The sequence below is a fragment of the Vigna umbellata genome, chromosome 8, assembly GCF_029865625.1.
Source record: "Vigna umbellata cultivar VRB3 chromosome 8, Vumbellata_1.0, whole genome shotgun sequence".
NCBI lineage: Eukaryota > Viridiplantae > Streptophyta > Magnoliopsida > Fabales > Fabaceae > Vigna > Vigna umbellata.
This window is the reverse complement of record NC_142172.1, coordinates 33,105,134-33,117,113: the sequence shown is the minus strand read 5'-3', so window position 1 is coordinate 33,117,113 and position 11,980 is coordinate 33,105,134. Positions and strand designations below refer to the sequence as shown.

General features: G+C 32.6%; 1 protein-coding gene across 1 annotated transcript; it reads left to right on the top strand.

The window, feature by feature from the left end:
* Positions 1 to 8,627: 8,627 nt before the first annotated feature.
* On the top strand, positions 8,628 to 11,980 carry LOC124823229 (26S proteasome regulatory subunit 6A homolog). Its single transcript, XM_088096986.1, has 10 exons — positions 8,628 to 8,863; positions 9,006 to 9,122; positions 9,272 to 9,379; positions 9,572 to 9,763; positions 9,863 to 10,054; positions 10,454 to 10,572; positions 10,705 to 10,792; positions 11,050 to 11,169; positions 11,250 to 11,390; positions 11,724 to 11,980. The coding sequence occupies exons 1-10, from the start codon at positions 8,747 to 8,749 to the stop codon at positions 11,799 to 11,801; spliced, it is 1,272 nt and encodes a 423-aa protein (XP_087953112.1). The 5' UTR covers positions 8,628 to 8,746; the 3' UTR covers positions 11,802 to 11,980.

Here is an 11,980-nt window from a genome sequence, read left to right as displayed (position 1 = left end):
TGCCATTACTATTTTAACCCTGACCTAAATATATTTTGACCACTACCTTTTTATTCAGATTTTATACCTAAGTGGTGTGAAATTAACAAAATTGCTCAACTCTATAATTTTAAGTGACTCGTGAAACTCACGTTAAAATTAAATAATATATTTGTTTGTAAATAATTATTGTAGGACATTTCAATACAAATATCATGATTAAGAAAGGTTTATTAGATTTCTTTTATTAGAATATGTTGGTGTTGCAGGATTTTAAATTTAAAACTTTTAGTTACATAGATTAAAAAAATTACCTTATAAAAAATAAAAATATTACTTGCATTGAAGTGTAAATAAGTATAAATAAGTATGATTTGATGGAAATCTATATTATAAAATTTAGAGTAGATTTATGCATACTTTAACCGTATAAATTTTCAAATAGTATTATTTGTTTATCAACGTTTCTATTTTTTATTATATTAATTTAATAATTATATTTTTCCCTTTTTTTTAGTGTATTACAAAAATATTTGTAAGTGTTGCATGCAATACTAAAAATAAAAACTTTGTTATTTGATTTGTATAAAAATTTTGTCTATTTAGAAACGTTGTTAACGAATCATCTTGATTTTCCTATTATGTTTTTATTATTCTAAAACCAACATAAAATTGTTTAATATTTCTTTTCATATAATATTTTTTAAGGATTCATATTCATATTTTTTTTGTTTGTTGTTATAGATTAATATGAATAAATATATTAAATTGAGTCAAAATTTGGTTTACAATGTCTTTTTAAACACGTGACAAAATTAAAAGTGAAAGAAAAATCATTGTCACGTACTATGTTAAATGGTATACTATGAAATCTTACTATATTGTCTATGTAAATTTAGACTAATTAAGAATTATCTAACATATGGGTAGAAAGCGTACAATCTTCATTAATCTATCCATTATTACCGCATTGTACATGACAAGTGAGTGACAAAATCTAGAAAAAATAATTCTACTTTCACACTGGATGTCTAATTGTGCTAACAAATCTCCAATGTTGATGTTTAAACTTTGATTTTAACAAGTTTAACAAATAGCTATATCATTCATCATATCATGCTACCAACAAGGCTCATTAAGATCTTGATACATCTTGATCATACTAGTGGTAAAGTAAACTTGCTTTTATGTCCTTCAGATAACACCATATGCTTTAAATCATCATCTTGTGACACATTATGTTGCAAAATCTTAAGATATTATCCATTACCACATAGAACTCTTTAGTTTTATCAATACCTGATAGGCCTAAAACATTCTTCAAATTCAAATCTATAAAGTTATTTACTCTTACTTTTTTCTAGAAACTCATTAGTTATAACAAATATGTTACAACTAATGTATTATGAAGATATAAAAACTATCAAAATTAAACTTTTAAAACTTTCACTCCAATTCTCTAACCTTAAGTGTTGACACTTTCATCTTATTGCAACTTTCAATATAGTGGTTCCCTTCAACTAAGGTTGTTGAAGGAAGATTAGATGTAGGCTTGGCCGAACCCATATAAATTTGTGTTAATCTTTCTATTCCTTCTCTTTTATTATTATTCACATACTTGTCATATTGATTTCAAGAAAATCTCAAATATTTTGAAAAGCTTTTGAAAGAGCAATTTTTTTAAAGGGATAACTAATTCACCCCATTGGTTGAGACAATTAACTATCATGTGACTACTCGAGTCTTATGTCTATTTAGAAAATGTTGATTCTTTATGTAACTTGATCTATCAAATTAGGGTCAATTAATTATGCTTTTAATCCTTGAACTTATACACGGAATTAGTATTGTCTCTCTTTCAAATTTCACATAAAAGACATTCCTATATTTTATAAACAAGTAAAATTGTTGAGACATTGGCAAGTGTATCAAATCGTATCAAGTAATAAACCAGTAAGACCAAATATTGTATCCAAGAGACTCGTGTGACACTAGACAATTGTATAATGACTTAACTAATTAAGACTAAAGAATGATCCAATTAAATGAAATTTAAATGCAATGAAATTAAATATGATACTTTAAATGTAAATTGATCTTTTGTAGCTAAAACAAGAGTGAATGAATGAAATTAATACGATATGAGATGATGATGTTGGGGTTAGATTTCACCTACTTCACTTTCATGCATATTAGAACTCATCTTCTTCATTAAAATGCTAATGACAACTTACTATATTACTTAAAACTCAATTCCTTGGTGTAGAAAGCCTAGATTTGCTTATTAGACAATAATTTCTTGAAAAACCCTAATAATAAATTTCGTAGTAAGAAAAGAAGTTTAAGACAACTAACGGTCATATCTTTATTTCTAGATAATATTTTCTTTAGGTAGATTACTCAAATTCACGGTTCATAAGCTATTTTCCAATAACCAATAAATCCAAACATCGAGTTATGAATGGCCAAAAACATAACAAACATTAAGAATAGGAGAAAATCACCAACATTCAATGAAATAAGCTTAATATATTCAAAACATATTCAAATACATGAAGTTCAGAGGTTACATCTTTCTCCAACAACAAATGAATTTAGCTCTCCATTGTCATGGAGAACCTTGGCTTTCAATGGAAGAATGTGGAAGAGATGGAAACCCAAGGAATAGAAAGGGAGAGCTCCCACGTGCCCAATCTTGCTCCAAGAGGTTGAAAATAGGGTTTTTGTGCTTCAACCATCCAAAGATATTCATTCCATCACGTAAAAGCCTTTAAATAGGTCAAGAGTGCCACATTAGCAAGTGTCACGCTCAGCGCCCATACAGGAGGGCACTAGACACGACTTCAGCAAAAGTGACTGACGCTCAACGCCCTAGCTGGGGCTCCCAGGTGTGGCTGCGCAATGAATGGCGCTCAACGCCCCTAGAGTTGGCGCCCAGGCGTAGCTGCATGGTGAGTGACGCTCAGCGCCCGTTGAGTGGGCGCCCAAGCGTCCTTGCGCGACAAATGCCCCTCAACGCCCCTTGAGTGGGCACCCAAGCGTGGTTGCGTGGCCCTTGGCCCTCAGCGCCCCAGAAAAGGGTTCCCAGGCGTGCTTGCACCTTCTTCAGCCTTCTAGTTTGGTGCTTTTGTTGTTCTTCCTGGGTTCCAACTCCTTGATAGTTTGATCTTGTTCTAAAACATACCAATAACCTACAAAATTGAGGGAATTAGTGATGAAAATCATTAAGTATAACCTCAACTGACTTATTCCCAAAATTAAGATAAAGAGAGAATTTAAGTAAGATTCAAGCTCAAAGAGAGTTGATTTGGTATAAAAAATGCACCATTGATAATGGTGAGATTTACCATTATAAAAAATACATTAACTTTTCGCCAACATGTCTAACTATCATACTGACTGGATTAAAAAGTCATAATACTTTTTTGACACGTGTATTTTTTTTTCTTTTACTTTTTGTTTTCTTTTTTTCCTTCCTTTTATTCTCCATCCTCACTCTTCTGCACCTATATTCTATAGTAAAAAAGTTGTTGACAAAATCACGAACAATATTTCCTAAGGCGTGTAGATTCACTTTCCTTAAGAACTTACGTGCGGTGTATTGCGCAAGTCTCCCGGGATATAATTGAAACTTCTTGAAAGTATTTGAGGATCTCAGAACTAGCAAGAAACTCTAAAACGAGTTTATACCCAGAATACACCAAAGAAATGAGAAAAAAAGAGAAAACAAGAAATTAAGAAAATATGGAATATGTTTCAGAACTAGAAAAAGGAAAGTAGCTTTATGCTTCTATGTTTTTATGGCAAGAAGAAAGTTCTATAATTATAGAACTAGTGGATGTTGCCAAAGTAAAACAATTGTTGCCAACAAAGTTCTCAATGTTGCAATTGATGAACCTTGCACAACGTTCTTTTGCAATAAAATAATAATATCTTACAACAATCTCCCACATATTGCAAAAGAAAGTAGAAAAAAGGTCTTTAACCTAAACAATTATGTCTCAAAAGTGATTTTTCATTTTGTAGGTAATCATTTTTCCAAAGATGTCCTCTTCTTGTAAACTTGAAAATTGATTGTATATAAAGCAATAGTGCAAATCTTTGTTTTGGAGATTAAACAAAGATTAAAAGAAAGATAAGAAATTTTTTATCCTTGGTCTCAAAAGATGCAAGGCCTCAGAGCTGGTATAACAAGCTATATGAATCAATCTTAAATCAAGAAAATTAACACACATTGTAGTTCGTATAGCAAACTATATGAGCCAAAGTCACTTAACGGTTTATCAATCACAATACATCCCCACACTTCTTGTTATTTATGGTTGTGTTGCGCTTATTAGGTCATGCACGTGGTTGGTATTCACTCACTAGTGCAGTGAAGGGAAACGACAACGGTTGTTTTTTAATATACGCTTCGGTTTTAGAACCGCGGCATATACAGGCGAGGTAAAAATGTTTGACACTTTAGGTCACGGTTCCAACCGAGGTAATAACCTGAAGATATGACAGCGGTTCTTGCTTGAACCGCGGTCAAAACCCTGTTTTTTTTAAATTTTCGTGTAACCTTTGGCCTCGATTTTACCACAACCGAGGTAATAACCTTGGGATATGACAGTCGTTCCTGCTTGAACCGCGGCGAAAACCCTGTTTTTTTTTACTATCATACAATTATTCTACAAAATTACAATCATACAATTATACAATATATTCAACATACGATCAATTCAATCAAACAATTAATAAACATTCAAATTATCAATTCAAACATTCAATCATACATAATTATTCATATTCAACACACAGAAAATTAAAATTTAACAAAATGAAAATTAATAAACAGAATAATACAATCATACAATCAAACAATTAATAAGCATTCAAATTATCAATTCAAACATTCAATCATACATAATTATTCATATTCAACCTACAAAAAATAAAAAATTAACAAAATAAAAATTAATAAACAGAATAATACGAACCTAGAAGCGTGAAAAACCACACAATAATGGAGAAGATGGAACAACCCACGGTCTGAAACAGAACAAATTTAAAAGAAAAAACACAATACCTACAAAAAAATACAACAAAACGTAAGTTTGATAATCCGAATCAATAAAAAAACGTATCAAACCAACCCAAAAACTAAAAAAAAACGAAAAAACTCTGGTGACCAAAGCCAAATTTGATCGGATACAAACGTTGGTGATGAAAAATGAGGAAGGAAGTCCTTCTACAGTGACGACGACGGCGCAACGGTGGCGTAGGGAAGAAGGGAGAAAGATCGCAGCGGCGTAGAAGAAGAAGAAGTTGCAGAGAGAAATCGCTGGAGAAGAAGAATTGTTCGCGTTCGAGGAAAACGAAATTGTTCACTCTCTGTAATAGTTTTTTAACCTAATCAAATGTTATTACTTCGGTTCATTAGAAAACCGAGGTAATAGAGGGGATACGGCCTTGGTTCCCAACTTAACCGAGGCCTATTCTCCTAAAAAAAATTTAAAATTGATCTGAAATGACAATTTTGAAATTGTTTTCAACCTTTATGCCGCGGTTCCCCGCCTAACCGAGACCTATTCTTTTAAATATTTAAAAATTTTTCAAATCAGGGAATAGTCGCGGTTCACCTCAGAACCGAGGCCTATTCCCCTGCAAATTTATTTCAGGACTGACTTGACGGGAATGTCATAATTTTGCAGGGACAATAGGCCACGGTTCCCCTCAGAACTGAGGCCTATTCCCCTGCAAATTTATTTCAGGACTGCCTTGGGGAGAATTTCATAATTTTGCATGGACAATAGGCCACGGTTCCCCTCAGAACCGAGGCCGAAAGGCATATACTGTCGCGGTTCTCTTGCAACCGAGGCCTATATTGTCGATATAATTTCAAAAATGCCATTGCGCAATATTATGCTTCGGGTTCTGGTGAACTGATGCATAATGTGCACGGTAATAAATCAATTTTTTATTAGTGACTAGTGCTTCAGAGATCATGGCAACATCTCATGCAAACAGCCCCACTCAACACTCATATAGATAATTTCATCAAGTGTATGTTGAAAATCATACATCACCCATAAGGGATATGAAAATCATTAAAAACTTTGTTTAAGCTAAAATTCTTTCACCACATAGAATTTTAATGACAAAGTTTAACCTTTGAAAATGTAGTCTCTAACACTTTCACGCACACCATATGAATGGACATAATTGATTAAAATCAATTTAGTGCTATTAGATCTAACAAGTGACTTGTTTTTACCCATATGAACCTTATTCATGGGATCTCCAATAACAAAGGTTGGGTTACCATCACTTGTTTGTTTGCAAGTGAGTTAAGTCTCATTCCCCTCGATGTTTTTAATATCATTTGTCTTCCCAGAGGTTTTGTCAGAGGATCCGCTAGATTCCGTTCTGACTTCACATAATCAATGAAAATAGTTCAACTCTTTAGCAATTGCTTCACCAAATTGTGTTTCAATTGTATATGTATGTTCTTTCCATTGTAATTATTTTTTAGCTATATTTATTGCCGATTGACAATCACAGTGTGTTGACATAGATGAGGTTGGTTTCATTAGTAGAATGTTTTCTAAAAAGTTTTTCAACCACTCAGTCTCACTACCAGTCATCTCAAGAGCCACAAACTCAAATTCCATTGTTGATCTTGCAATAATTGTTTGTATGATTGATCTTCACCTAATCGCACCACCTCCAAGTATGAATACATAACCACTAGTGAATTTTGTCTCATTTGAATCAGAGATCTAGTTAGCATAACTATACCTTTCTAGTACAACAGGGAATCGACTATATTCAATTGCATAATTCATTGAACCTCTTAAGTATCTCACAAGTTTTGTAAGTGCATCACAATGTTCCTGATTTGGACATTGAATGTATCCACTCAATCTACCTATTGCATATGCAATATCATGTTTAGAAAAGCTCATCAATTGCAGTAAGCTCCCAATAATTTAGGCATATTGAGGCTGAGAAATAAATTATCCTTTATTTTTCATTAAATTAGAATCAACATCATAATGTGTATTCACTGATTTAAAGTCATAAAACTCATACTTCTTAAGAAGTTTCTCAATGTATTGTTCTTGGAATAATAATGTACTATTTCTCTTCCTTGTGATTCTAATACCTAAAATCACATTGGCTTCACTCATGTCTTTCATTTCAAAATTCGATCCTAGGAACAATTTAGTTCTAGTGATAATCTAATTGCATGTACAAAAAATTAACATGTCATCTACATACAAACATATAAGGACACGATTACCATTTTCAGATTTAGAATACACACATTTTTCAACATCATTAGGTGAAAAATCATCACATAACAATACATTATCAAGTTTTTCATGACATTGTTTTGGTGTTTGTTTCAACCCATACAAAGATTTTAAAAGTTTGCATACTTTATACTCTTAACCAGGTACAACGCATCCTTCAGGTTGAGTAATATAAATTTTCTTCTCTAAATAATCATTAAAAAATGTTGTTTTAACATCCATTTGATGTATTACTAATTTATGGATAGCTGCTAGAGCTAACAATACTTGAATGGAGGAAATCCTAGTCACAAGGGCAAATGTATCAAAGTAATCTATGTTGGGTTTTTGAGTAAAACCTTTTTATACTAATCGTGTCTTATACTTTTCTATGGATCCATTAGAGTGATATATTTTCTTAAAGATCCACTTAGAACCAATGAGTTTTTCTCCTTTAGATAAATTTATTAAAGTCCGAGTATTATTTTTTTTATTGATTCCAATTCTGTCCTAATAACCTTATCTCAGCGTTTCGCACTAAGAGCACTGATAACTTTAAAAGGTTAGTTAAATTATTATCAATAAAAAATTAATAGAAGAAATAATGTGTTTATAACTTATATAAATAATATTAATTTTCTAAATTATTTTTTAATATACACAAATTTAGTTTTTGAAAATTGTATTAGTATCATCGATATTTTCATTTTCTTAAATTAAATATTAATTCATTCATATTTGGAAAATAAATTAAATAAGGCGATTATAAAAACATTACTGTGTTTTTCTAAACAATCTTTTATGAAAGATTATTTTTTGTTTAAGTAATATATATATATATATATATATATATATATATATATAGAGAGAGAGAGAGAGAGAGAGAGAGAGAGAGAGAGACTGATATACTGATTTGGAAAAATAAAATTGAGGCGAGGATTTTATGGTGACAGTTTTATTTAGTCCGCCACTGGTAATACTTTTTAAAGTAGTCATGTTATAGTGTAAATATTAATTTTAATAATTTTAATCCTGATTTTCTTTTCACCATCCTTTCATTCAAGAAAAAAAATCTATTCCAACCGCCTTGGCATGCAACATATATATATATATATATATATATATATATGTTGTCAAACTTATTTATGAATAATGTTTTTTTTTATTTTACCTAGTACGAAAAATGTAAAATATAGTATAGCTGAATTTTCACTAATTTTCATGATAAGACTTTTCAATTTTATAATTAATATACCTTATTAATTTAATATACTTTAAATCTAAGTTTATATGTTTGAATTCTGTAATTTACTTATGTTAATTCATAATTATTCATAACCCTATAAAAATTCCTTTACAGAGGAACAAAAGCACGCCTTCGTCTTCGTTGGAAACACTTTAAGTATCGCAGTTGTCCTTGGTTTTCTCTTTTATCTTTCCCCAAATTGTGAGTGTTAGTGTTGAATCGCTTGAAAGAAGCAATTGAAATGGCGAGCGCGATGGTAGAGGATGCGACCTTCGAAGATGATCAGTTGGCTAATATGACCACCGACGACGTCGTTAGAGCTTCACGTCTTCTCGACAACGAGATTCGCATTCTCAAGGTACAACTTCTTCTTTCTGTTTCGCTTTCTCTATTTCTGTAACCCTAACCCTATCGATTACCCTATTAGTTTGCTCTGTTCGATTTCATCTTCTTAGCGTTAGGGTTTCTGGTTTTGATTGAAAATTTTCCCGTGGCTGAAGGAAGAGTTGCAGAGGACCAATTTGGAATTGGAATCTTACAAGGATAAGATCAAGGAGAATCAGGAAAAAATTAAGCTCAATAAGCAGTTGCCCTACCTCGTTGGTAACATTGTTGAGGTATATGTTATTCGTTTATCTAGTTTAGATGTTGTATTTAGGGTTTCTGGAGTTCGAATTCTGAATATTGTGGAATATGATGGAAAAAGTTGTTGTTCATTTGTTCGCATTCTTATTGGGTTATTATGTTGTAATTGTTTTGCATTTAGATATTGGAAATGAACCCCGAAGATGAAGCTGAAGAAGATGGTGCAAATATTGATCTTGATTCGCAAAGGAAGGGGAAGTGTGTTGTCTTGAAGACTTCTACTCGACAGGTGAAATGGTTGATTATTGTAATATTGTTGGCAAAGGACATTATTCTTATTCAAATTTCAAGTCTGTTACTATTTCAAAGTTTTAGACGGTTGGTTTTGTTATGGCTATTTTTATCTCGTGCTTTTTGTGAGAATAGCTATTGGTATACTTTCTGTAATGTCGAGCTTAATAATGCTTTCTTTTGATGGCAGACAATCTTTCTTCCTGTTGTTGGGCTTGTTGACCCTGACAAATTAAAACCCGGTGATCTTGTTGGTGTTAACAAGGATAGTTACTTAATCTTGGATACCCTGCCTTCTGAGTATGATTCTAGAGTTAAGGCAATGGAAGTCGATGAAAAGCCCACAGAAGATTACAATGACATTGGTGGATTAGAAAAGCAGGTGAGCATTGATTATTGCCTTAATTTATGGAATTCTAGTTTTTTTGGTGTTAGGTAATGCAATCTCTGAATTATTCAATAAATTGGTCTTTCTCCACAGATTCAAGAATTAGTCGAAGCCATTGTTTTGCCCATGACCCACAAGGAGCGGTTTCAAAAGTTAGGAGTTCGTCCTCCCAAGGGAGTGCTGTTATATGGACCTCCAGGGACTGGGAAAACATTGATGGCCCGTGCCTGTGCAGCACAGACAAATGCCACTTTTCTGAAATTGGCAGGTCCTCAACTGGTCCAGGTATGACAATCTATTTCTATTTATTTTTCATTCTTCCCCATTATATAACTCTAAGCATGAACAATTCTGTTTATACCAACTGAATGTTCCATTTTTACGTGTCTGTAACTTCTGTTCCTTTTCTAATATAAGTGAATAATCAGTACATTTTCCCATTGATCATTATTGTTCAGTTTCTTTTGGAAAAATTCTTCCTATTATGTATGTCTGGATTTCTTCTTATGTTTTAATATTTGGAGTACTACCTTAACCGCATTAAATAGCACCTGTTTAATCCGACACTTCTGAGTAGACAAGATTCTTTTCCTCTATTTCACTTGAACACTGATACCTTTGTTGTTTGTATTAGTGCGTATTGATGAGTTTTCTGTTAGAATGATAACAAGGAGTTTTATGCAGATGTTCATAGGAGATGGAGCAAAACTTGTTCGTGATGCCTTTCAACTAGCAAAGGAGAAGTCACCATGCATTATATTTATAGATGAAATTGATGCAATTGGTACAAAGCGTTTTGATAGGTATTAACCTGCAATAATTTAGATCTACATTTTCAATTGACTGACTACTCCCTCTCTGTCTTGAGAGTGTGTTACTCTAGTTAAAGTGTAGTGGCTCAGCAACCTTTATATTTATCTTGTGGCTGATTGCAGTGAAGTAAGTGGAGACAGGGAGGTACAACGGACAATGTTAGAATTACTTAATCAGCTTGATGGTTTTAGCAGTGATGACAGGATTAAGGTTTACCTTTAATTCTTGTTATTTTTTATTTTCTGTTGATGTCATCCAACTATGCTTGTTGTCTTCCGGCAAAGAGTAAAAGTGCATGTAATTTTTTAAATCCAATGTTTTGGGGCTGGTTTCTTAATTCTATAACTTCCATTTATACCAATTTAAACCGTGAAAATATTCAGTAGTTGGCATCTAATTTTCTGGATTTTTTGTTATGTTAGGCAATAAGTTGAAGTTCCATTTTCTTATATTGATTTAAATTGCAGGTGATAGCAGCAACAAATCGTGCAGATATTCTTGACCCCGCCCTTATGCGTTCTGGTCGATTGGATCGTAAAATTGAGTTTCCACACCCAAGTGAAGAAGCAAGAGCCCGTATTCTCCAGGTTTGATGTCTTCAGACTTTATCTGCTGACATGTATTTCGAACAAAACATTTACTGACTGCTCTTACTTTGATATTTTAGATCCATTCAAGGAAGATGAATGTTCATCCAGATGTGAACTTTGAAGAACTCGCACGGTCCACGGATGATTTCAATGGAGCACAACTGAAGGCTGTCTGTGTTGAGGCTGGCATGTTGGCTCTACGCCGTGACGCAACTGAGGTTTATCTTCTTCCAGATAGGCTAAACTTAAATTAACATAAACATCAATGTTTGAAAGAAAATTAGCACCGTTATTTGTCTGGGCGATAGTAATGGTTGGCATTGTTGTTAATGATCCTTTCTTATAAACACCAACATAATCCAATGAACCCTAAGCATAGCTTCTTGTTGGATCGATTCAGATATCCCTTGCCATAACTATTGTCAATCTCTTTATGTTTTTTGCCTTTCTGGTTCAATTTAGTGCCAAAGCTTTTGACCATATTATAGTTTGTTTTTGTATATTTTACCTGGTGTTGAAATGTTCTTGAAATTTGTTTGTTTCAAACGCAGGTGAACCATGAGGACTTTAATGAAGGTATTATTCAAGTCCAAGCAAAGAAGAAAGCAAGCCTGAATTATTATGCATAGGCGGGATGTGGAACAAGCTATTTTTCAGTTTACAGCGATCTATTGAGATATCTCGAGCCAATGGAAAACCTATGTGGATGTTTGGCATTTATTATCTTTCTCTTATTCTTTTGTCAATTTGTAGCCGTATGATATAAACCTATAGCATGCTATAATCATCGTATCTTTTAAAAATACAA

What these genes read in the sequence shown, in the direction of transcription:
- LOC124823229 (XM_088096986.1), top strand. Translation starts at nt 8,747, where the DNA reads ATGGCGAGCGCGATGGTAGAGGATGCGACCTTCGAAGATGATCAGTTG. An exon ending in CAGGTCCTCAACTGGTCCAG is followed by an intron (nt 10,055 to 10,453) that starts GTATGACAATCT and finishes AGTTTTATGCAG; the next exon opens with ATGTTCATAGGAGATGGAGC. An exon ending in GCAGTGATGACAGGATTAAG is followed by an intron (nt 10,793 to 11,049) that starts GTTTACCTTTAA and finishes TTTAAATTGCAG; the next exon opens with GTGATAGCAGCAACAAATCG.